Source organism: Dreissena polymorpha, chromosome 14 (genome assembly GCF_020536995.1).
Source record: "Dreissena polymorpha isolate Duluth1 chromosome 14, UMN_Dpol_1.0, whole genome shotgun sequence".
In the NCBI taxonomy this organism is placed as follows: domain Eukaryota; kingdom Metazoa; phylum Mollusca; class Bivalvia; order Myida; family Dreissenidae; genus Dreissena; species Dreissena polymorpha.
This window is the reverse complement of record NC_068368.1, coordinates 11619546-11647524: the sequence shown is the minus strand read 5'-3', so window position 1 is coordinate 11647524 and position 27979 is coordinate 11619546. Positions and strand designations below refer to the sequence as shown.

Sequence of the window (27979 nt, the reverse complement as noted above, 5' to 3'; positions counted from 1 at the left end):
GCTACTTCGAGTATCATTCCTGTCTGAGCTCAAAGTAAATAACAGCCACAACGATGACAACAATAACAAAAACATCCTACAATTACTACTGCTGCTCCTGATACAACAACAAAACCATCAACACAACAACAACAACTACTACTACGACTTACGGCTTCTACTTCTAATACTACTACAATCATTTCAACGTAAATCTTCATAGCACTACTACAACAACTACAACTGTTGTTGCTGTCGCTGACAATGCCACCATTACCATATCTGCTTCTTCAGTCGTGGCTACCAATACATCTTTTTAATACACATTTTAATACACACTAACAATCTTTTACATGCCCCAGTATTATAGTGGACAGAAAGAAGTAACAATATCAAAATACATACATTTGTGTTCTTTAATTATGTTAATGACCTATCAAAAATTTTGACATACATAAATACTAGTGAAACATAATAAGAACATGTAATAATGGCTATGCATACACTGTGTATACATTGTTGTACATATAAACTAAGCAAAAAATCTGAATTCATAAATAAACAAGAGATGTGTTTGTTAAAAAACACAATGCCCCCTACTGCTCTGCTTTGAAGCCATATATTTGACCTTTTACCTTGAAGGCTGACCTTGACCTTGAACTTTCACCACGCAAAATGTGCAGCTCCATGAGATACACATGCATGCCAAATATAAAGTTGCGATCTTCAATAGTGCAAAAGTTATGTGCAACGTTAAAGTTTTCGGACGGACGCACAGATGGACAGTTCAACTGCTAGATGCCATCCTACCAGGTACATCTTGATCTATTGTAACATGACTGAAATTTTCATACTTGAAAAACATTATTATTCGCGGGACATTAGTTTTCCTCGATTTCGTAAGGTGACAGATCCGCTAATTTAACACAAACACATACAATTATAACAGCAAATTCCTCCTATTTTGTTCTTAAAAGGATTTTTTAAATCACTGCAGAATAAAATCAGAGACAATACTTTCCAACTAAATTAGATTTTGCAGAGATTATTTTGAAACTAGCACTACTATAAAGAGGAAAGTGTTGTCCCTGATAAGCCTGTATGGACTGCACTGGCTGATTTAGGACACCACTTTTTGCACATATTTAAAGTCGCATTTTCTCATATCTATATTAGATACAAAAGATTATTGCTTAACCTTTGATTGCAGAATACAGTGCAAACATATTAAAATATATTAAAAACAGAGTACATGTATATATACAAACACAGAAGTTAAAGCTTTAGACATGAGTAACATAGTATGAGCATAACTGAAAAAATGATCAAGACATACCTAAGTGAAACGTAGTAAAAGACAAAAACAAAACAGGAATTTATAACAAAAAAGCTGATATATTTTTCTAGTTTGCAAGTTATAAGTCTTTTTTTAAATGGTCATAGTTGGCAGAAACACATTGGAATGTTTTAAAAGTACTAACTCAACTACACAAGCAAGAGGGCCTAAAAGGCTCAAAGTTGCTCACCTGATACACAAAGGAAATGACCTGTTCTGTTCAGCCAAAGATATCATTAAAACAAATGTTTTGACCAAGTTTCAGGAAGAGCGATCTATAATTGTAACTTAAAGAGTGTTAACAAGGTTTTACTATAGCCGTTTAGGAAAAATGCTCCGCCCCCTAGAAGCCATGTGTTTCAACAGAACCATTTTCAAACTCATCGAAGATATCATCAAAACAATTGTCTGACTAAGTTTCATGGAGATTGGACAATGAATGTGAGTTTATAAGTGTTAACAAGGTTTTGCTTTAGCAATATAAGGAAAAATTGAACCCACTCCTGGTGGCCATGTTATTCAACCAACAGGAACCATTTTTGATCTCATCCGTGACATCATTAGAACAAATGTTCTGACCAAATTTAATAAAGATTGGTCTATAAATGTGAATTGTAGGTTTAACAAGATTTTACTAGAGCCATATGAGAAAAATTCTAGAGTGTTAACAAGGCAAATGTTGACGCCACACCACGCACAACGGACAAAAGGCGATATCACAAAAGCTCACCATGAGCACATTGTGCTCAGATGGGCTATAAAGGGCCATAGTTCTGCCACAACTAGTTGCAGTCAAAATTCCTTTCTAACAGTCTACATATAAAGGTTATTCAACTTTGATACACCAAGTGCAATCTCTTAAAGGCTTCCACTGCCATTGTGCATAAAATAACTTTGGAGTAATAAAGTATATGCAAAATGGTCAAGGTACAAAACTTATTTTGTCAGCTGGTAGCCCTTGCAGGGCGAGTGGCTTTAAACAGATTTGTATTACCGGTATATTATTATAGTACTTACCAGTAGCTTATTTAACAAGATATGTGTTTGTCAGAAACACTTTGTCCCCTTTTGCGCCGCTTTAAAGCTATATATTTGACCTTTGACCTTGAATGATGACCTTGACCTTTCACCACTCAGAATGTGCAGCTCCATGTGATACACATGCATGCCAAATATGAAGTTGCTATCTTCAATATTACAAAAGTTATGGCAAAATGTTAAAGTTGGAGCAAACAAACACACAAACAAACCAACAGACAGGGCAAAACAGGGCAAAGACAATATGTCTTCCACTATAGTGGTGGGGGACATAAAAAGTTCAATGTTGTACATTGGTTAATTGGAAATTCATGTACAGCATGATACACAGTATATTGTTTTTCTTAAATGTGCATATGTGGTTTATACATAAAATGGCTTTGATAAAATTGGATTTTACATGAAATGGCACTGTTGTTTTTATCAAAGTCTGCAACAACAAGAGGGTCATGATAGCTCTGAAACACTCAGCTGAGTTCAGGGTAAACCAATTGCAACAATTTGACCTGGTGACCTAGTTTTGGGTCATACATTTCTTTGAATAACTTCTTGTAAAACATACAATTTTTACAGAGTTTCAACAATTGAGTCATAAATGTGGCCTATATGATGAAAACAAGGTTTTTCTAAGCTTGATCAGGTGACCCAGTTTTGCCGCATTAGAACTCGTAGAGATTAACATTCTGACAAAAGTTTGTCAAGATTGCGTGGACAGGGAGTAGTACCGTACCTAAGTTTGATTTTCCTCAGATTTGACCTACCAAAGTTTGTTTTTCCTCAGATTTGACCAAGTTTTGGACGTAAATGACCTAGATTCAAACTTGGCACAGATTTTGTCAAGATAAACATTTTGACTTGGCTTCATAAATATTTATTAATTAATGTATCCTCTTTATAAAAACAATAGGATTTGACCTTTACACAACACTTTTGATCACACTTGACCCATAATCACATATTCAAAATGAGGCTTAATTTTCAAGATAAACATTCTAATAAAATTTCATCAAGATTGAGTCACAAAATTGGCCTTTTTAAAGAAAACAAGGTTTTCTTAGATTTGACCAGGTGACATAGATTTTGGAAACGGGTGATATAGATTCAAACTCAGACAAGATATTTATTGTCAAAATAAACATTCTGCCCAAGATTCTTCAACATTGATACTAAAATGTGGCTTTTAGAGGATCACGAAGTGTTTCTTAGATTTGATCTGGTAACCCAGATTTTTTTGTAACAAGTGACACAAGATTGGAACCCTGTCTAGATGTTGTCAATATAAACATTCTGACAAACTTTCATAAAGATTGAGTCATAAATGCGGCTTATAGAAAGGTTATAATGCATTCTATTCTAAAAATTTGACCTCTTGATTTAGTTTTTGGATGAACATGACCCAGATTTGAACTTGACCTATTAATTGTAAAGAAAACAAGCTTTGTTTGTGTAACACTATGTCCCCCATATATTTGACCTTTGACCTTGAAGGATGACCTTGAACTTCCACCACTCAAAATGTGCAGCTTTATAAGAACACCGCTTTGAAATATTTTTTTTTGACCTTTGACTTTGAAAGATGACCTTGACCTTGAAGGATGACCTTGACCTTAAACTTCCACCACTCAAAATGTGCAGCTTCATGATAACGCCGCTTTGAATTATTTTTTTTGGACCTTTGACCTTGAAGGATGACCTTGACCTTGAAGAATGACCTTGACTTAGAACTTCCACCACTCAAAATGTGCAGCTTCATGAGAACACCGCTTTGATTTTTTTTTTTTGACCTTGAAGGATGACCTTGACCTTGAACTTCCACCACTCAAAATGTGCAGCTTCAATATAATGCCCCTTCGAATTTATATATATATTTTTTTGACCTTTGACCTTGAAGGATGACCTTGACCTTGAAGAATGACATTGACCTTGAACTTCCACCACTCAAAATGTGAAGCTTCATAAGAACGCAGCTTTGAGATTTTTATAAATTTTTTGACCTTTAACTTGAACTTCCACCACTCAAAATGTGCAGCTCCATGAGATACATATGCATGCCAAATATCAAGTTGCTATCTTCAATATTTAAAAATGTGTTTGTCAGAAACACTATGACCCCATCTGCACCGCTTTGATTTTGTTTGTTTGTTTGACCTTTGACCTTGAAGGATGACCTTGACATTTCACCACTCAAAATGTGCGGCTCCCTGAGATACACATGCATACCAAATATCAAGTTGGTATCTTCAATATTGCCAAAGTATTCATAAAATGAGCAATTTTGGCCACATATATTTGACCTCTGACCTCGAAGGATGACCTTGACCTTTCACCACTCAAAATGTGCTGCTCCATGAGAAACACATGCATGCCAAATATCAAGTTGGTATCTTCAATATTGCCAAGGTGTTCATAAAATGAGCGATTTTGGCCACATATTTGACCTCTGACCTTGAAGGACGACCTTGACCTTGACCTTTCACCACTCAAAATGTGCAGCTCCATGAGATACACACGCATGCCAAATATCAAGTTGCTATCTTCAATATTGCAAAAGTATTCATAAAATGAGCGATTTTGGCCACATATATTTGACCTCTGACTTGCAGGATGACCTTGACCTTTCACCACTTAAAATGTGCAGCTCCATGAGATACACATGCATGCCAAATATCAAGTTACTAGCTTTAATATTGCAAGTGTACATTTAAAGAGCGATTTTGACCCATATATTTGACCTTTGACCTTGAAGGATGACCTTGACCTTTCACCACTCAAAATGTGCGGCTCCATGAGATACACATGCATGCTTAATATCAAGTTGGTATCTTCAATATTGCCAAGGTGTTCATAAAATGAGCGATTTTGGCCACATATATTTGACCTCTGACCTTGAATGACGACCTTGACCTTGACCTTTCACCACTCAAAATGTGCGGCTCCGTGAGATACACATGCATGCCAAATATCAAGTTGCTATCTTCAATATTGCAAAAGTATTCATAAAATGAGCGATTTTGGCCACATATATTTGACCTCTGACCTTGCAGGATGACCTTGACCTTTCACCACTCAAAATGTGCGGCTCCATGAGATACACATGCATGCCAAATATCAAGTTGCTATCTTGAATATTGAAAAAGTTATTGCAAATGTTAAAGTCAGAGCAAACAGACCAACAGACCAACGTACAGACCAACAGACAGGGCAAAAACAATATGTCCCCCACTATAGTGGGTGGGGGACATAAAAAAACATCCCATGTTTCAACTTAACTTATTCATAAATGAGGCACTTAAGTTTTTCTAAGATTTTACACAGGGACCTATTATGTCGACAAACATGACCCAGATTTAAACTCAGCCTAGATATTTTTATGCTTAACATTCTGAGCAAGTTTCATCAAGATTGGACTGAAAATAAACCAAGTAGTGCAATTAAGGGCTAACAGTTGATAACACACAATTCAGGAAATAGGCTGATCACAATAGCTAAAAAATACTGCATTTAAAACTAAACAAAGATGAGAAGATACAATAAATATGATTAATCCTAATACAATTATACATATAAACTTTTGGGCATAATCTTTGGTAAAAATGTTTTTGTTTTTTTAAAGCAACCTGCTAACAGATCAATTCATTTGATAAAAATTAGCAAATAAATAAAATTAAAATGCATATAGAGGATCACAATAACTCCCTACATACAGTAACATTGAAAACACTGCTATTTTGCAAATAAGAAAACCATCAGTTGATATCACTAACAAAATAAACATACTTGTAATGCAAATACTAAGAAAAATATGGTTCTCTATTCTGTTCTTTTTGTTTAAATGATAGACCGCTTGATCGCTTTTATGGATTTTTAAATACATCCTTACAAGATTTTATTATTTTTTAATCAGTGAATGTGTAAGGTGGTAGCATTTTAATTCTTAAACAGGTCCTAATGCCGGTGTTTTATGGAATGCATGTGCATAAAGAGGCTTCCCAAGATAGCTTGTTCAGCCTTCACATGCTCATCAGAGACAACAAGAGGCTTCCCAAGATAGCCTGTTCAGCCTTCACATGCTCATTAGAGACAACATTCCCAAGATAGCCTGTGCAGCCTTCACATGCTCATTAGAGACAACATTCCCAAGATAGCCTGTGCAGCCTTCACATGCTCATTAGAGACAACATTCCCAAGATAGCTTGTTCAGCCTTCACATGCTCATCAGAGACAACATTTGCAATTTAATGGATGTCTTTTCTAAAAAAAAATCCAGTCTAGGCAGGAAGCAAAGTCCCTGCAAGGCTATGCAGACTGCAAAGGCTAAACTGGTATGACACTTAATGCATATTCACTTAATGCATGTTCACTAAATATTGTTCTGGTTGTAATACTTACTTATTTAAGCTATTGTTCTTATTAAAATATGTAAATTTTAGAAATTGCATGGCACACCCCAGTATTCAAAATGTCCATAAATCTTAAATTTATTTATATTGTTTTTTTATGTTAATTTGTTTATTTGTACATTATTTCATAATGCCTTATGTTTGAGAGGCTAATCAGGGATGGCACTTCCCCTAAACTTGATTCTAAAAGGAGACTTCCTTTAAAAGACAAATACCATTAACACAGAAAGTCTTGCCCCTTGTCATCCTGTAAGATGAATAAGACATTGAATTTCTTTCAACCTGAACCATACCTATGCTCCATCGGGCAATACCCATTATATCGTTAAGGTACAGAGTAAAGACCCTTAGTTCCCAATGCCTTTCTTTTTTTTAAATTTCATTTGTTGTTTAATTTCTACATAATTTCAGATATAAAAAAGCCCATAATTATCATTATGTTGCACAAGGGTACCCACGGTTCAGAAATTCAGACACAATGGTTCCCTAGGTTTAGATATTTAAAACACAAGGTTACCCTAGGTTTAACAATTCATGCACATGGGTACCCTAGGTTTGACAATTCAAGCACATGGGTACCCTAGGTTTGACAATTATAGCACATGGGTACCATAGAGTTGACAATTCAAGCACATGGGTACCATAGAGTTGACAATTCAAGCAAATGGGTACAATAGAGTTAACAATTCAAGCACATGGGGAACATAGAGTTGGCAATTCAAGCACATGGGTACCATAGAATTTGAAATTCAGACACATGGGTACCCTTGGTTTGAAAATTCTGGCAAAAAGTGGCATTCCTCATAAAGGCCTGAGGGAAAAGCTCGATGACTATTCAGGGCACAATGCACAATGCTCTATGTCACAAGCCACTATGATTGCAATATGAAGGTCAAAGTTCATGTTCATGCAAATATTTTACATCGAGCAGGTCAAAGTTAATGTTCATATTGAAAAGATACGAATTCAATGACATATCAAACTGCCATGCTGTAGGTCAAAAAGTAAAAGGTAAAATAAAATATAAGTAAGTTACTTGTCAACTTTCAAGGTCATATGGTTAAATTTTTTAACACTGGATTGTTAAGTTCAATGTCACACATAAAATAAAAACAATAGAGTTCAAAGACAATGGTTGTGCCAAATGTTAACATGCTGAAGGTCATCTCACTGTTCACATGCAGGTCAAATTTCAAGGTCACACCACTGTAATCATGCTGGGAGTTCAAAGTTTCAGGTCATACCCAGACGGCCCGGCTAGGCTTTGTGGCCTCTTGAGAGGGGGTTCTCATGTGAACAGCTTCTGTTGGCACTCTTTGGGGACTCAAAGCGCTGTTGTTCTACAAAATACAGACAAATTAACATTTTAATGTTTGCTTCTGTAACTATGGTTCAAAATGTAGATTATTCAAAGAATAGGAGCAAACCTCCGGGAAAATGGGGCTTAATGCTGAGCGTAGTGTCGTCACAGATTAGCCTGTGCAGTCTTGAATTGACCGCTGAGACTGAAATTTTGTTTACAAGAGACTTCCTTTAAATTAAAAAATTCCATTTGAGCAGAAAGTGCGCAGTCTGCACAGGCTTTAAAAGTCTTTAGGGACAACACGCTACACACATGAATTTAGCCCCGTTTCCTCAAAGCAAGACCAATTTACAAAGCAATTAAAAGTTGGCTTTTTTAACCCTTTCCCACATATTGGCAAAGTGAAAATGGCTATGTGCAAACAACATAAAACCAGGTTCAGGTTTTATGCTGTTTGCTGCTCATCAGTATGTAAGGATTGGAAATAAAGCCTTTAAAAGTTGTATATAATAGTAAGATATGTATCTAAGGGGTAAAGGGTTAATTGTGCCCTATATTACTAGGTATTTGGTTTTGTCCGAAGACATGTTGCGAGATAAATGACGACATAACAGTAATTTTGTTGGATATTTGTTATCAATTTAGAAAATTCATGTATACATTTAACCCTATGCCAGTACGAAAACAAATGTTATCATCATATTTAAACATTTCATTTATATATTCTTTACATTCTTATCTTCCAGCTTCGTTCTGAAAAATTTGGGCACAATTAATGTGCCTAAAGTGTCCTGTCAGATACGCCTGAGCAGTCTGCCCAGTCTAATCAGGGACAATCTTTTTCAATTTTGTGGTGTTTTTCGTTTAAAAGAAGTTTCTTCTTAGAAAAAAATCCAGTTTGGGTGGAAGTGTTGCCTCTGATTAGCCTATGTGGCCTGCGCAGGCTAATCTAGCACAAAACTTTAACCCTTTCTCCATCATGCAGAAGCAAAGTGAAAATGGCTTTTGCAACCAGCATAAATAATATGTGCTGTTTGCACATAGACAATTTCACTTTGCCAATAAGTGGGAAAAGTTAAATGCATGAAAAAATGGAACTTTGCTAAATCTTTTTAAGAACTTATCAGCCTTTTGTTAGTAAGAAACCAATAATTAATACTGAATATTAATACACAGATATTATAGCACAAACCATTTGTGAACTGGATTTTAAAATAAAATAGTAAATTATAGTATAGATCATCAATATTAACATAGTACTGACCTTAATGCATGAATATATTAAAATACTGTTACAATGAATATATTTTTTTCTGTACTGGGACCAATTTTACTCGCTTGAAGCCTCTGTTGCCAGGTACACTGTTATATCATTAAATTATCTAAAAAAAACATGCCAGACTTGAATGCAACAAGAGCTGCATTTGTGGAACACAATCAGTGAATCAGTTCCTGAGTTATTGATCAGAAAAGATTTTACACTGAGTGTGACAGTGACCTTGACCTTTGACCTAGTGACCACAATATCAACAATTGCCATCTTCTATACAACGCCAATGCACATGGTGAGTATCAAGCTAATCGGTCCCTCTGTTCACAAGTTATTGATTGGAAACAATTTTCACTTCTTAGTGTGAAACTTACCTTGACCTTTGACCAAGTGACTCCAATTTCAATAGGGGCCATCTACTGGCAAAGGCCAATTCACATGGGAAGTATCAAGCCAATTGGTCAATCAATTCACAAGTTATTGATGGGAAACAAACTGGTCTACCAACAGACGGACCGCCCGACTTCCAGCAAAACAATATCCCCCCTCTTCTTTGAAAGAGGGCATCAAAGTAGATAACAATTCAAGAATATGATTTATGCTATTTGTATGATGAGTGTCTACCCAACCATCCTTTCCCTGCATAAATATAAACAATTAAACAGGCAATAATATGTGAAAAGACATGGTGACCAAGTCCAAAAACAAGGTGAGCACAAATTAGTTTTCTTTTTGATGACCATTCATACATAAGAAATCAATGAGGTGGAAACGTGAATTAACATGGTTACACCATTAAAAAGGCCAACAATAAAAAATGTTTTGTTTCTGGTGACAGAGCAAACAAGCTGGGTTGGTTTTTAGAAAGTTAAGTTACTCATTTATTTGTCAAGTTTTGTAGTAAACATTAAAGTACTTAAAGTCACTATCACGCTCACCAATACATACGGCTACTGTATTATGCAATATAAAAACATTCGACAACAAGTAGTACCATACAATGGTTAATTACAATAGGAAGACCCTAAAAACAAGTAACATTGATGTAAAAACGTTATTCCACGATGTAATCTACTTTCGCTTCCGAGTCAGGATCGGATTCATTCGGGTTGCGTTCATTTGCATAATTTATACAAGCCATTTTCGCATTCGCTAAGTTCCAGTTACCCACAATTCATTTTGATTTCACAGAATGATTATTCATGAGAGCTACGTCATGCTTCCGACGCTTACCGTATCCAATCTCGTGTTTGCCCGTAAATGTTCGGATATTTCACGGGAGATATAAATGGAATTATTTGTGGCCACAAAAAAATAAAAACAAGCATTTTTTATCTCGTTAAATCAATTCTACCAGACAACATCTAACGTTGAAATTTTGCATTTTGCTAAAAGGAACATTGATTTTTTTATGGGTTAGCTTTATTTAACGAAATATTCGATATTTTTGAGCGTGATTGTTACTTTAAGTTAAAATGTCATTAAATGGACTGATATTGTTAAAAAGTAACAAGTCAAATAAGTTTTATGTGTCAAAACAATTTCATCCAAATGGTATGTTGGATTTCAACAAATAAGCATTGGTGAACAAAAATAGAGTTTTTTTGCGAAAATTCACTTTAATTTTCTGTTGTTTTAAATAAGTTGAAAAAGTATATCTGGTAAAGAAGCAGAAATTGATTCTTTACATACTGAAATAGGTTAACAAGAAAAGCGTCTATCAGGTCACCAGAAACATCAGTTTTTTAGGTTAAACAGTGCACTGAAATTAGGCCACACAATTTGTATCTTTTGTTTAGCGCCCTCAATAATTTGTTTATCTACCAACCAAGCAGGAAAAAAACTCATCAGTTGTTAAAATTTTCCTTTCTCAACATATTCATTTACGAAAAAAAAACACTTATTTTATGTAGTAAATAATGTTCAACTTTTGAAACTTTTTGAACAGAATATCTAAACAGTGTAAATTTACTAGTTGCAGACTTTTTAGACAATAATTGTACAAAAAAAACAACAACAAGAAATGTGTTCATCAGTAACACAATGTCCCCTACTGCGCCGCTTTGAAATAAAATTTCTGTGTATCATTTGGCAGGTATAGAAATCATCTCCCTTTAAAGCATATTACTTCCCTTGGATTTTGTCCAATCCAACCAGGGAGGGGGGGGGGGGTCTGTAGACAGTCAAAAATGACCAAGTCAGACATTACTGACAACCAAGGCCTGTGGTTTATCAAAGACATCAAAGCCAAAGGACATAAGTCCACAGGTATGTAATGAACCCTATGATTCACAAATTAGTGCAGGAAAGAAATGATAATTATATCATTAAAAAACAAGAGTGCCAAACTGTCACAAGATACGCCCGTTTTAAGACTTTGGACAACTTGATAACTTTACCATGACCCATATTTGAACTTGACCTACATATCATCTAGACACAACTTCTGACCAAAGTTGGTGAAGATCTGATGAAAACTACTTCAATTAGAGAGCAGACACCATGCTAAATGCTTGAAATGCACTACGGGACCTCGTGACCTAGTTTTTAACCTGGCAAGACCCATATTTGAACTTGACCTACATGTAGATATTGTCTAGACACAACTTCTGACCAAAGTTGGTGAAGATCGGATGAAAACTACTTCAATTAGAGAGCACTTGCTAAATGCTTGAAATGGTTTAAGTGACCCTGTGACCTAGTTTTTGACCTGGAATGACCCATATTCCAACTTGACCTAAATACTGTCTAGATACAAATTCTGACTAAGTTTGGTGAAGATTGGATGAAAACTACTTCAATTAGAGAGTGGACACCATGCTAAATGCTTGAAATGCACTAAGTGACCCTGTGACCTAGTTTTTGACCCAGCATGACCCATATTCGAACTTGACCTAGATATTGTCTAGATACAACTTCTGACCAAGTTTGGTGAAGATCGGATGAATACAATTTGAATTAGAGTCCGGACAAAGTGGCGCCGTTGAAAATGCACTAATTGACCCTATGACCTAGTTTTTGACCCGGCATGACCCATATTCGAACTTGGCCTATATATCAACTAGATGCAACTGCTGACCAAGTTTGGTGAAGATCAGATGAATACAATTTGAAATAGAGTCCGGACAAAGTGGCCCCTTTGAAAATGCACTTATTGACCCTATGACCTAGTTTTTGACCCGGCATGACCCATATTCGAACTTGGCCTAGATATCAACTAGATGCAACTGCTGACCAAGTTTGGTGAAGATCGGATGAATACAATTTGAATTAGAGTCCGGACAAAGTGATGCCTTCCGCCCGCCGCCCGCCCGCCGCCCGCCGCCCGCCCGCCGCCAAGGGGTTTCACATAATACGTCCCGTATTTATACGGGCGTATAAAAATCACAAATCAATAATTTGAGTTATAAATAATCAAAATAAAAAATCTGTACAGTAACTGTGAAAAGAACCTAAATTCTTGGTAAGGAAATATATAATCTGAGATTTATAATTATATAAATTACTTCCCTTGAAAATAATTGTCTCTAAGAAATCTCTATTTTTAGTAGCAAATAATTAAAAGACACTACCGTGACTATAGATTCACCACTCAAAATGTGCATTTCCATGAGATACACATGCATGCCAAATATCAAGTTGCTATGTTTAATATTGAACAATTATCTCCCTTTAAAGCTTATTACTTCCCTTGAATTTGTATTTTTGACCTTGGACCTTGAATGATGACCTTGACCTTTTCCCATGATGTGTTTGTCAGAAACACAATGCCGCCTACTGCGCCGCTTTGATTTATTTAACAAAAATATATAATTTGGCAGGTCAGATAATTATGTCCATTAAAAGCTTATTACTTCCCTTGGATTTGTTTTTTCGACCCCGTGACCTAGTTTTTGACCCGGCATGACCCATATTCGAACTTGACCTAGATATTGTCTAGATACAAATTCTGACCAAGTTTGGTAAAGATCGGATGAAAACTATTTGAATTAGAGAGCGGACACGAAAAGTGCGACAGACTGACAGACAGACAGACAGACTGACTGAGGAACAGTGCGAAAACTATATACCCCCTTTCGGAGGCATAAAAATATATACTTTTTTATATATTCAATAAATTATTTTAATATACAATTTAAAACAAGGGCTGTCTGTAAAACATGCATGCCCTCCATATGGGCTGTCTGTTGTAGTGGCAGCCATTGTGTGAATACGTTTTTGTCACTGTGCCCTTGACCTTTGACCTAGTGACCTGAAAATTAATAGGGGTCATTTGCAAGTAATGATCAATGTACCTATGAAGTGTCATGATCCTAGGCAAAAGCGTTCTTGAGTTATCATCCCGAAACAATTTTACTGTTTCGGGTCACCGTGACCTTGACCTTTGACCTAGTGACCTGAAAATCAATATGGGTCATCTGCGAGTCATGATCAATGTACCTATGAAGTTTCATGATCCTAGGCGTAAGCGTTCTTGAGTTATCATCCGGAAATCATTTAACTATTTCGGGTCACCGTGACCTTGACCTTTGACCTAAAAATCAATAGGGGTTATCTGCGAGTCATGATCAATCTACCCATGAAGTTTCATGATCCTAGGCATATGTGTTCTTGAATTATCATCTGAAAACCATTTTACTATTTTGGGTCACCTTGACCTTTGACCTACTGACCTCAAAATCAATAGGGGGTCATCTGCCAGTCATGATCTATCTACCTATGAAGTTTCATGATCCTAGGTGTATGCGTTCTTGAGTTATCATCCGGAAACCATTTTACTATTTCGGGTCACCGTGACCTTGACCTTTGACCTAGTGACCTCAAAATCTAAAGGGGTCATCTGCAAGTCATGATCAATCTACCTATGAAGTTTCATGATCCTAGGCATATGCGTTCTTGAGTTATCATCCGGAAACCATTTTACTATTTTGGGTCATCATGACCTTGACCTTTGACCTACTGACTTCAAAATCAATAGGGGTCATCTGCGAGTCATGATCTATCTACCTATGAAGTTTCATGATCCCAGGCCTAAGCATTCTTGAGTTATCATCCGGAAACCACCTGGTGGACGGACCGACAGACATGTGCAAAGCAATATACCCCCTCTTCTTCGAAGGGGGGCATAATGATTGTTGTTGACATTAATGTTTTCAAAAAAAGGAGGCTAAGCACAGAATAAAATTGATGTGACCTACAGACATACAAAAACAATGGTACATGCCCAGGAATAATGAGGTGCAAAGATTCTTGGATTACTTACTCCGTCAACTTATTGATGAACAGACGGCCCTGTGTAAAATAAGATGAACCACTTTAATGATGCTTAACATATTTGTTTTGTTGTTGCTGTGTTGTTTTTTTTTTGCTGGGGTCTGGGGGGGGGGCTTTTACAGCAATTATATAACCTATAGTCTGTTAGTTACAGATATATATATTCCATTTTAATTTCCAGCAACAATATCTATTCATACAACACACGGACACTTATTTGGTACATAAACATGTGTTGAATTCCTTTTTCCCACAAAAAACAAAAACTAGCAATTTTGTATCCTGTTAATTCTATGCTACCAGACCACATCTATCTTTGAAATTTTGGCTATTGTATAAGAAACACTGTTGTTCACTTCATTTTTTGAAATATTGTACGAAATATTTGTTGATTTTGAGGGTTTGTGCTTTTAACGATTCATACTTGCCTTTTATCAAACTGTGTCCTGATCTGGAGCTACCAGCATTAGTATTTTAGCTTGGCTCTGGGAAAACTAGTGCATGTGCATTGCATAGTGTCATCTCAAGATAAGCCTGTGCAAAGTGCACAGGCTTATCAAGAAAATACTTTTAGCCGTAACTGGATTTTTGTAAAAAACTAACTCCTTTGAAATGAAAAATAAAATAAAAACCAATAAAGTTGTCCCTTATTAGCCTTTGCAAACTGCGCATGCTAATATGAGATAAAACTTTACGCACATGATTAAGCCCAGTTTTCTCATAGTCTCATTTGCTTCAAGCTTTTGACATTATACATGAAAAGTCTTGGATACAACAAATTTATGACAATATAAAATATTAAGAGTAAAATAGTTGTAGCCAAGAGCAAGTTGATGTTAAAACTACTAAGTTTAAGAAGCGTACAGTAATACACAGTAAATTAAAATTAATATTTTGGCTGTGCTCTGTGAAAAGGGGGTTTAGTGCATGTGTGTACAATGTCTTCACAGATTAGCATGTGCAGTCTGCACAGGCTAATAAAGGACATAATTTTCCACCTAAACTCATACAAAATATCACAAAAGCGGAAAGTATCCTCTTTGGTAAGTCTCTGCTGACTGCACAGGCTTATCTGGCATGTCATTTTACACACATGCATTAAACCCCCTTTTCACAGAGCATGGCTCATATAGTTAGGAAAACATACAGTGCAGTCTGGTAAGCAGCTTGCCTGGCTGCTATGAATTCAGATCAGGCAAGGTTTTTCCTCATAAATGCAACCATGTCAGACCCTGACCAGACTGCGCAGACTGGGTTGGAGCTATGCTCACCATATACATCATTAGACCCATTTTTGCATTCGGAAACTCATATGAGCCGCGTTCTGAGAAAACTGGGCATAATGCATGGGCGTAAAGTGTCATCCCAGATTAGCCTGTGCAGTCCCCACAGGCTAATCAGGGACAACACTTTCCGCCTAAATTTGATTTTCGGCAAGGAGGGACTTCCTTGAAACTTAAAATACCATAAAAGCGGAAAGTGTCGTCCCTGATTAGCCTGTGCAGACTGCACAGGCTAATCTGGGACGTAACTTTACCCACATGCATTAAGCCCAATTTTTTCAGAACAAGACACATATGTTCTAATGACAAATGCCAAACAAAAACACGTTTATCCGTAATATAATTTTATGGGTTAAAATAATTTATCAGGATAAATAAACTAGAATATCATATACATACAAAAAAAAGTATGTTTAAAATTCATTAGCTATTACTATTCAAAAACAAATAGCTTAAACGATATCCAAACCAGATTTTTTTACATGCAACAAATATTTCTAAAATTAAAAATGTTAGAACTTTTCCTTGAAGCTTTAATATTAGATGTTAACAAAGAGTTTATATTATTTCATTACCTTTATTTACCATGGTTTTACATCTTTAAAATAATAATACTGTCATTTAAAATGCATGACAGTCAAACACATTTTTTATACAAAACATTTAATGCACAATATTGCATCCAATGTAAATTAAACAAGCGATTTGTTTGTGAAACACTATGTCCCCATATATATGACCTTCGACCTTGAAGGATGACCTTGACCTTTCACCACTCAAAATGTGCAGCTCCATGAGATACACATGCATGCCAAATATCAAGTTGCTAGCTTTAATATTGCAAGTGTACATTTAATGAGCGATTTTGACCCATATATTTGACCTTTGACCTTGGAGGATGACCTTGACCTTGAGCTTTCACCACTCAAAATGTGTAGCTCCATGAGATACACATGCATGCCAAATATGAAGTTGCTATCTTCAATATTGCAAAAGTTATGGCAAATGTTAAAGTTGGGGCAAACAAGCAAACCAACAAACAAACCATCAGACAGGGCAAAAACAATATGTCCCCCACTATAGTGGTGGGGGACATAAAAATTCTTCTGATAATGATCTATAATAACAGTGATGTTTATAGAATGGTAATATAAGTTACCCAGCTTTTTACATAACCTGTACCGTGTGTTTTGGGGTTTGTAAATTATGTTGGGCCAACGCGTCGCATCAGCTCACGTTTCACCATATAAATTTTCTACCATGATCCCTGTACACTAACACTGTATCATGCAATGCTGGGTCGGTACCAACTCATGTTTACCCTTTCTCATTCAGAAGCAAATTGAAAATGTGCCAACAGCATAAAACCAGAACAGCCTGCGAGTAACTTGCACAGTCTGTTCAGGTTTTATGCTGTTTGCTACTCATCAGAAACTAATGGTTAAAACTGAAGCCTTTGCAATTTGAATCTAGAAAGAAAACTCATTATTCAATTAAACTTTCTAAGGGACTACAAATGCTTGTAAATATGTATCTAAGAGATAAAGGGTTAAACATTTATCTTACCAATAACCATTCATTCCCCAACATCAACATAATAACAGGAAAAGTTCATAAGGAAAAATGCTAGCTATCAAGTATTTTATGATTCCATCATTTTCACTTTCATATCACGTAACTTACCTGAAGCAAAAGCTACTGAGCCAATATGTAAAAATAAGTGGTCATCATGTGACCTGATGGCTTAGCCAATGAAAAACAAGTATTTTGTAAGAGGTATATACTGAGGGATTTTTATTGACAGGGGTGTGATTTAAGAACCACCTCAAAGGAGGAAAATGCCTTATCCCCCTACAGGGTTCAAGTAATCACTTCATTTGTGTTTAGAGACAGCAAAGTTAATAACCTTTTTGTAAAAAACCTTTGACATAGAAAGGTTGGAAATCATCTGATTGAAGAGACATCACAAACCTGATTGATGATGCAATGGGATTATAAGCAATGCCCACTTATGTAGGTTAACCCTTTCTCACTCAGAAGCAAAGTGAAAATGGCTATGTGCAAACAGCATAAAACCAGAACAGCATGTGGGTAATTCGCAGTTTGTTCAGGTTTTATGCTGTTTGCTGCTCATCAGTATCTAAGGGTTTGAAATGAAGTCTTTAAAACTTGAATCTAGTAAGAAAGGTCCATAATTAAAATAATTTTCTCAGGGACTGCAAAAGCGTGAAAATACATATCTAAGTGGTAAAGGGTTAATAGAAGTGCATACTTACGTAGGTTAAAGTTTGTAAAACCCTGTTAACAATGTACGGATGAATAACAAGTCAACACTTATCGCTTGATTTACAAAATATAATTATACTGTGAATCAAATAACCTTGACCTTATGAAAAGATAAACATTTATGAGATTTAGACCGATTTTTTTCTGCTGCAGTGGACATATAAATGATATGTCACACTCACTAGGTGATTATGAAGAAGTGCCCGCCTCAAAACAAGCAATATGAACAAGGCCTTTTTCTTAAACAATTTCTAGTACTTTCTCTTCCCATGAAACACATTCAGTAATAAAATAAACTGATAATATAAGAATAGTGTCCAATCAATTATATCCATATGCATGAAATTTTTGGTTTTGTTTGACATGGTAACTCCTGTATTTATGATTTTGGAAGAACAATATTTTGTGCCTGCCATTTTCCCGTGTGTTAGTGGAAATTTACTTGATTGGCCAGCCCAAAAATTAGCAAAACAATATTTTCCTATGAGTAAATTCATACTACAGTACTTTAAGTATGTGCAACATCATCAGCAGTTTTCGGAAGTTGTTCGCACATTCACGCATCAAAATGATGTTGTGAAGTGAGCTTCAAATTGAAAGTCAAAATTGAGCACAAGTGTTAAATTTTGGTATCTTCTTCATATGTTGGTGCCAGATACAATAATTCTACGCTCAATCTTACACTCAATTGTCACTATTGATATCAAGGTTTATTCGTAAAAAGATTCCATCTTGCACAAAAAATATAAGCACATAATGACAACTAAGAGCTGAATGTTGTCACAGTAATGGGAAGAGATCACAAGGAATTTCAGAAAAGTGTGAACAACTTTAAAAATAAACATCTATTTGAAAAATGGGCTTAATGCTTGTACATAAATGATTGTTCCAGATTAGCCTGTGCAGTCAGCACAGGCTTATCAGGGATGACACTTTCCTCTTTTACGGTATATTTCCCACAAAGACAGTCTCTTCTGCCCAAAAATCTTGTTAAGTGTTGCCCTGATTAGCCTGTGCAAACTGCACAGGCTAATGTGAGACACCACTTTACGCACATCATGACATGCATTAAGCCCTTTTTTCACAGTGCCTGGCTCATTTGAAACTCACTGAATCCTGGCCCATGTTGTCAATGCAGTGATTTAAAGTGTGGATCCACTCTGTACATTCTGTTGGCGTCTCACACTGCAATGAAATCAAGCATACTTAGATAGGGGTCCTTTGCTTAACAAATAGCTGCCCTCTGTATAAAGGTGTTTAATGCATGTGAGTAAAGTGTCATCCCGGATTAGCCTGTGCAGTCACAAAGGTTAATCAGGGACGAGATGTTCCGCTTTTATTGAATCTTTTGTTTAAAGGAAGACTGTTCTTGGCGAAAATCCAGTTTAGGCGGAAAGTGTTTCCCTGATAAGCCTGTGCAGACTGCATAGACTAATCTGGGACGAAACTTTACCCACATGCAGTTAACCCCTTTTTTACAGAGCAACGCTTAACTCTTTATTGAAAGGCGCTTATTTCTTAAGTAGTCTAAATAAAAGGGGGCATACTACTTGAAAGTCTTTCTTTAAATAGACTATTTGAGACTATAGTCTTAAATTAGGTCCTTCACTTAAGATGTCTTTATTAAAAGGGCTAATTACTAAAGATGTCATTATTAGCGGAGTATAGAACTAAAGGGTCTTCTACTAAAGTTGTCTTTATTAACGGGGTCTATTACTAAAGATATCTTTTTAAAAGGGGTATCATCCTTAAAAGTAAATTACTAAAGGTGTTTGTATTAACACTTTACCAATTAGATACGTTTTTTATGCATTTTTAGTCCCTTAGAAAGTTACATTTACCATTCTTACTGAATGGAAGTTTAAAAGGATTCATTTCCCATCCTTAAATACTGATGGGCAGCAAACAGCATAAAATCTGAACAGACTGTGAGTTACTTGCAGGCTGTTCTGGTTTTATGCTGTTTGCAAAAGCCATTTTCAATTTGCTTCTTGTGGGAGTAAGAGTTAAAGGGTCCCTGTCATAAAGATGTCTTCATTAAAGGGACATAGTACTGAAGGGTCCAATACTTAAGGATGTCTTCATCAAAGGGGCCAGTGTTTTTTTCACCATTTTGGGAATGGGGCTGGGTCCCTTTGGATTGAGAAAAATCTTGTTTTGACTTAAATTGGAAAATAAATGCTTTTTGGGTATGAAATGCTTAAAACTTAGAATAAGTGATTTTAATATTACATTTACTAAAACTCAAATTATAAAGCTTGATTGGATACCGGTATTTACTAAATGTGGACACTTATAAAAACTTTTTTTTGAAACCTTCAATTAGAAATTTTTAGGTTCCAATTAGGAAAAATATATACTTTTTTATATTGGGGAAAGGGTCATTTTATAGGCCCAAAATATGAATGAAACAAGAGGGCCTGAAAGGCCCAAAGTCGCTCACCGGAGATAAAAAGAAATGACCTGTTCTTTGCAGCCCAAGATATCAATGGAACAAATGTTCTAACCAAGTATCATAAAGAATGAACAACAAATGGCCCCTTGGCGGCCATGTTTTTTTTTAACAGACCTGAACCATTTTTTAGCTCTTCCAAGATATGTCCAAATTTCATGAAGATTGGGAAAAAATGTGTCTTCTAGACTGTTCACATGTTGTCACTATATACATATAAAGAAAACTGCCCCACTCCCTGGCGGCCATGTTTTTTCACTGATCATGACTTTTTTCAAACTTGTCCGAGACATCCACATAACTAACTGTTATGACAATATTTCATGATGATTAGGCAAAACATGTGACTTCTAGAGTGTTCACAAGTTTTTTTACTATATAAATATAAGGAAAAAGACCCCCCCCCCCCCCTGGCGGCCATATTTTTTTTAACGATCCAAACCATTATCGAACTCAACTGTCCTATCCAGGTGTGGTAGTGCAGTCTCCTTCGCCTACGCAAATGAACCGGTCACAGGGCGGTTACAAGTTATGTAACTTTGTGAGCACTTATGTAATGCAGAAATATTTATTTGACAACTCTTATTTCCGGTCAGGATGACTATACTGACTGGTTGTAATTCAATTAACTAAAGGCGTTCAGTCAGGGACTCCTAAATACACTCAAAGAATTTATTTAGAAGTGAAAGCCAAGGCAGCTTTAACAAAAATAACTAATTTTTATTCCAAGAACTCGGAAAATGAAGAACAATGACAGAAAATTAAGAACAGGTACAAGCCAAGTCTAAAGAATCTAAGTATCATTACAAAAATGAACAACATACAGCAAATACCTTAATGAATGTAAAAAGAAGTTCAAAATCTGTTTAAAAAACTGATATAAATATAAGTAACTGTTAGTCTAGAAAGTGCTTCAAAAATCTAGTTTACAAAATAGGTCTAATTTAAATTAAAGAACAATATTTATAGAGATTAGGAAACTTCAGTGAATGAAATGTTAAAATAAGAAAAATTTACTAAAGTTATTGAAATAGAATATAGTCTTTATAATTTAGAAAACGCCAAATAGAAATAATTTAAATAATAAGAATAATTTAGAAAATAATGCCAAAATGTCTTGATGCTGGTGTTAAAAATAATTTAGAGTTTAATTATTTCAAAATTCCAACCTTTTTCAAGAGCTGTTAACTTTTCAAGAAAGCATCAAGAGGTGTTTAAAGCAGTCAAAACAGCTTATTTTATACAGTTCAGAAGAGATCAATGGCAGAGTAGTCAATTTTCCCTCAGAACAGTGCATTTATCAATGATCAATATCCTCCCAAATTCCAGAGCAGAACTAAAAATAGATTACTGAACCAGGTTACACAAGGGAGATAAATACTGCATAAATACTGCAAAATCAAGTACATGTTGTCTGTCTTTCAGTTATCTCTTAGTTGAAAGGCTTACCATAAGTGTTAATGACTAAAACAGTAATGTTAACTATGAAAATTTTGCGTTATGAAAAATTACATAATACAGTTAATGTCACATTATATTGACATAATAAAACCAAACTTTACTACACAGGAAACCAATGTTCTGACCAAATTTCATGAAGATTGAGCAGTTAACAAGATTTTACTATAGCCATATAAGGAAAAATGCCCCGCCCCTTGGCAGCCATGTTTTTCAAGCCAAGGTTACCATTTTTTAACTCATCCAAGATATCATTGGGACAAATCATCTGAGCAAGTTTCATGAAGATCGGAAAATAAATGTGGCCTCTAGAGTGTTAACAAGGTTTTACTATAGCCATATAAGGAAAAATGTCCCGCACCTTGGCGGCCATGTTTTTCAACCAACCTGACATCATTTTCGAACTCAGTCCAAGATATCATTGGGATAAATCTTCTGACCAAGTTTCATGAGGATCGGACAATAAATGTGGCTTCTAGAGTGTAAACAAGATTTTACTTGAGCCATATAAAGCCATATAAGGAAAAATGCCCCACCCCTTGGCAGCCATGTTTTTCAACAAACATAACCATTTTGGAACTCATCCAAGATATCATTGAGACCAATCTTCTGATTAAATTTCATGAAGATTGACAATAAATGTGGCCTCTAGAGAGTTAACAAGTCAAATGTTGACACCGCACAACGCACGACACACAACGGACAAAAGGCGATCACAAAAGCTCACCATGAGCACGTTGTGCTCAGGTGAGCTAAAAACAACTGGGGGCATGTAACTAAACATGTCTTTATCATTGGGATCTGGAACTGTGTATTTATTTAAGGGGCAAAATAGCCCTAGTCCTTAAAGTATCTTCATTTAAGGGGCAAGCATTAGAGGTGTCATTATTTAAGGTTCTTAATCTTAAAGGTGTCATTTTAAAATGTCAGTTCTATAAAATAATCTAAAATTTGTTCAATATCACACTTCTGATCATAATTAAGTTTGTTTAAATAAAGCTTCATACAGATTCGAAAAAAAAATTGATTGAAAATTATTTATCGGCTAATCAACCACAAAATCTAGGTCTGATAAAAAAAAAAAACAATTCTAGAGACATATACAAATGGGCTGTGCCCTGTGAAAAAGGGGTTTAAGTCATGTGCGTAAAGTATTGTCCCAGATTAGCCTGTGCAGTTCACACATGCAAATCAGGAATGACACTTTCTGCATTTATATTTTTTTCTGTTAGAAGAAAGTCTCTTCTTAGCAAACATCCAATTTAGGGAAAATTGTCGTCCCTGATTAGCCTGTGCAGACAACACTTTACCCACATGCATTAAACCCCATTTTCAAAGAGTATGGCTCAAATAAACTGTTGTATTGCAGTCTTGTACCATACCTGAACGTAATAAGTTCTGTCCTCTGTCACAATTTCAAATAGATTCTGTCTGTGATGGTGTGTGCTATAAATAGACATAACATAAGAAGACTATTGCCAAGCAATATAGTCCCCTACTGGCTCCACCATTGTCAGAAATTCTACCATTGTCAGATTATTTTTTTAACTGTTGCCATAGCAACCAGAATTTTTGTTGTAGGAACAAAATGAAATCACGTGCATAATGTCCATATTGCCATCTATCCATGTTTCAAGTTTCATGAAAAAATATTACGAACCTTTAAAGTTATCGCAGGATCAGGAAAACCACCATTTTCAGCAGTATTTCTAGTCAATTTGTTGCCAAAGCCACCAGAATTTTTATGTAGGAACAAAATGAAATGACATGCATAATGACCATATTGCCATCTATCCATGTTTCAAGTTTCATGAAAAAATATTAAGAACTTAGTTATCGCAGGATCCAGAAAAGTGTGACTGGCTGACAGACAGACAGACAGAGAGCAAACCATAAGTCCCCTCCGATGAAACTGGTAGGGGAAAATAAGGTCAAATTGAGCACATACGAAAACTGGTTCTGATGCAGGATTGTTAAGTGTCCCTCTGTTTAAAGAAAGTCTCTTATAAATAAAAATCAGGTCTAGGCAGAAAAGTTCATCCCTGAATAGCCTGTGCAGAACGCACAAGCTTATCTGGTTTGAAATTCTATGCACATGCATTGTGTGACAGACTGACAGTGCAAAAACTATATACCCCCTTTTCTTTGAAAGGGGGCATTAAAATGACGGTCAAAAGTCTTTAATAACAGGAATTTTGTTTCTTGGTACATTCTAAATGTAATGAAAATTGCACTGGCATCTAAAAACGTACCTAAACTTAAAAAACATATTTAGTATCTCTAGTACATTTTTATTTTAATTCTTTTGAAGTGTGGTTTTGGAAAATAAGTGAATCAAAATGATGCAAGAAGTTCATTTACTTCAGCCAAAAATGAGAAAAATGCAATTTGTTTCCGCTTGAATTGCATTCCATGATTTATTCGCACTGACATGCATTTGTAAGCAACTGTTTGTAAACATTTGTTCTTTTGTGTAAATTGGGGCGTAATATTCTTTCAACAAGCCTGGAAAGGCAGAAATAGAGACTGATATAAACTATCAAAAGATAAAGCAATCATTTTTTAAATGTATATAACATTTACTTAAGTTATCACATCTAAGCTGTGGAACATTTGACTGAATCCCTACTGAGGCCATTAAAATAAATAAAGAAATAACAAGAGATGTGTTTGTCAGAAACACAATGCCCTCCACTGCACAGCTTTGATTTTTAATTGTTTTTTAATCATTTGGCAGGTACAGATAATTATCTCCCTTTAAAGATTATTACTTCCCTTGGATTTGTTTTTTTGACCTTTGACCTTGAAGGATGACCTTGACCTATTACCACTCAAAATGTGCAGCTTCATGAGATACACATGCATGCCAAATATCAAGTTGCTATCTGAAGCAACATAGAAGTTATGAGCATTTTTCGAAACCTAAACGCAAAGTGTGACGGACAGACAGACTGACAGACGGACAGACAGACAGACAGACAGACAGATTGTCAGTCTGATCACTATATGCCCTCCTTTGGGGGCATAAAAAGCATCATAATTTTTCATCTGCCAACTAAATAGTAGGCAGTGCTTTCTAAATAGCTTAATTAATACAAGGCACTACTTTCTGCTTACTTAATAATAGTCAAGGCTTTATGCTTACTTAATAATAGGCATTTTTTTATGCTTATTTAATAATAGATAGTGATTTTCTAATAGCTGACTTAATGCTATGCAGTGCTTTCAAAATAGCTTACTTAATAATAGGCAATGCTTTCTACTTACTTAGCAAGAGCTTTCTCCATAGGATGACATATGCCCCTGATAAACGCTTTGATAGAAATTATGATCATTTTTCGAAACCTAAACGCATTTTTCGAACCTTAACGCGGACCCTAAGGTCAAGGTCACAGGGTCAAAATTTGTGTTTGTATGGAAAGGCCTTGTCCATATGCACATGCGTACCAAATATGAATGTTACATCTATAGCGACATTGAAGTTATGAGCATTTTTCGAAACCTAACCGCAAAGTGTGACGGACAGACAGACAGACGGACAGACAGACGGACAGTACAATCACTATATGCCCTCCTTAGGGGGGATAATTATAGGCAATGCTTTCTACTTACTTAATAATAGGCAAGGCTTTATGCTTACTTTATTATAGGCAGTGCTTTCCAAATATCTTACTTTATAATACAATAATGCTTTCCCTATAGCTTATTCAAAAATAGGCAATTCTTTATGCTTACTTAACAATAGACAATACTTTATGCTTACTTTATAACAGGAATTGCTTTCCTAATATCTGTTAATGGTATTCTTTTGATTGGTAATCTCTCCTGGAATGGAAATTCAATGTTGTTAAAATATTAGATATGAATAATTCACCCCAAGCTTTTATCATACCAGTCTTTATATGGGTAACAAGGTATATTCACGTGAGGTCTTATCATCATCACAAAACTAGTCTGTTTTTTCCCCAAATGAAGTCCTACAAAACCAAACTATTGATTTGACTTAGATGTTTTTGGGAAAAAAGAAATAAAGAGACCAATTAATTTTTTACCAAAAAACAATTTTACTAATATGCATTTGTTCAGAACATTAGTATTTTATTGTAATTTTATCATTAACTCTTCATATTTGATCAATTTAGCAACCTAAGTTTTTCCCAAATAAGATGAATTTATACTAAAATTTGCAGTTTCTCTGCAACAGACATCATATTTGTAAAATGAATTCTTTTTACCAAAAAACAATTTTACTAATATGCATTTGTTCAGAACATTTTTATTTTATTGTAATTTTATCATTAACTCTTCATACTTTATCAATTTAGCAACCTAAATTTTTTCCTAAAAGGGTCAATTTTCACTAAAATTTGCAATTTCTATGGAACAGAGATCAATTTTGTAAAATGAATATTGCCATGGCATAGTGTAAAATGAATATTGCCATGGCATAGTGGGTATGGTGTTCACCTAGCGACGAGGATGCCACTGCTTTGATCCCCACTGTTGGGGGGTTTCTTTAGATCTCCCTGAAAAGATGCCAAGTGCTGGTTCTACTCAGGTAACTGACTCGAGAGTGTTTCAATGAGCCTATGGCTTGTAATGTAATCAAGCTTAAATAAATAGGATTAAAACTCAATGTTGACATGAAGCCCTGACGCTTGTCTTCAGGGTGTATGAGTGGAGGGGGTTCTTAAACATATATGGGCCATGCTCTGTGAAAAGGGGGTTTAATGAATGTGCATAAAGTGTTTTCCCAGATCAGCCTGTGCAGTCTGCACAGGCTATTCAGGGATGACACTTTCTAACTTAACTTGACTTTGCTAAAAAGAGACTTTCTTTAAACGGAATATATCATTAAAGTGTAAAGTGTGTCCCTGATAAGCCTGTGCGGACTGCGCAGGGTAATCTGGGACACCACTTTACGCACATGCATTAGAACCCTTTTTGACAGAGCACAACCCATATATCATTCATTCATAAATCATGGTGGAGTGAAACACATATACCATAAACTTACCTTTTCATTTTTGAAGTAAGAAAATCCAGTTTCATCCAATACAAAGAAACGTCTCTTCCAATTCTTCCTCTTAAAATAAATGAAAGTTGCTTTGAGAAAATGGGGTTTTATGCAAATACTTAACCCTTTTCCACTCAGATAGGTATTTTGACGGAAATGTAGTCCCCCTAAGAAAGTTACATTTAATTCATTTCCAACCCTTAGTTACTGATGAGCAGCAAACAGCATAAAACCTGAACAGACTGCGAGTAACTTGGTTGTTCTGATTTTATGCTATTTACACATAGACATTTTCAATTCGCTTCTGAGTGGGAAAGGATTAATTGACTATGAAGCATGATTCTCTGTAGCATGTAGCAAATGGATAATCAGTGACTTCAGTAGACAATGTTCACAGCATATGGCAGTAAAAATACATATTATAAAACAGATTAATAAATAAAGGATATCAATTTCTCCTTCTTATCACTTACCAGAACACACTTCGGTAAACTGGGAAATATGTTATGCTTTATAGCATACCATGATTCAAGGTCGCCATGGAATAGTAGATACAGTGTCCGCCTAGTAACCGGTAGGTCACAGGTACTATGGCGGCTGTGGGATCGTTCGTTAGATCTTCCTAAAAGACACCAAATACTAGTTCTCCCCAGGAAACAGACTTTAAGGCATTTTAATAAGCCTTTGGCTTTTGATTTACCTGTATATGGTGAAAATGCTTGCCTTCGATACTCAAAACATACCTAATAAGAGATGTGGCACTTTGAAAAAAAAATCTTTGATTATATCCCTTTAAAAAATACTACTTCCCTTGTGAAAATGATGTGTACCTGCCAAATGATATAAAATAGAAATTATCTCCCTTAAAGCTTGTTACTTCGCT

At 35.5% G+C, this 27979-nt stretch overlaps 1 protein-coding gene across 10 annotated transcripts in view; it reads right to left on the bottom strand.

Annotated features, from left to right (window-relative positions):
* LOC127857714 (pleckstrin homology domain-containing family A member 1-like) overlaps nucleotides 1-27979 on the bottom strand; it is a 45539-nt gene that overhangs the window by 2464 nt on the left and 15096 nt on the right. The window contains exons 8-14 of one of the 10 annotated variants that reach the window (XR_008038571.1): nucleotides 27097-27165; nucleotides 25843-25904; nucleotides 23462-23525; nucleotides 19280-19354; nucleotides 18160-18181; nucleotides 4151-8093; nucleotides 382-4065 (exon numbers count right to left, since the gene is read on the bottom strand). Coding sequence is in view for 5 of the 10 variants with exons in the window: in XM_052394376.1 (XP_052250336.1) it covers nucleotides 8011-8093; nucleotides 18160-18181; nucleotides 19280-19354; nucleotides 23462-23525; nucleotides 25843-25904; nucleotides 27097-27165 (375 nt within the window). In the remaining 5 variants the exon portion in view is untranslated. Of the gene's footprint in view, nucleotides 1-381; nucleotides 8094-14589; nucleotides 14619-18159; nucleotides 18182-19279; nucleotides 19355-23461; nucleotides 23526-25842; nucleotides 25905-27096; nucleotides 27166-27979 lie in introns of those variants that run through there. The other 9 variants (XR_008038572.1, XR_008038573.1, XR_008038574.1 and 6 more) reach the window with 9 other exon arrangements.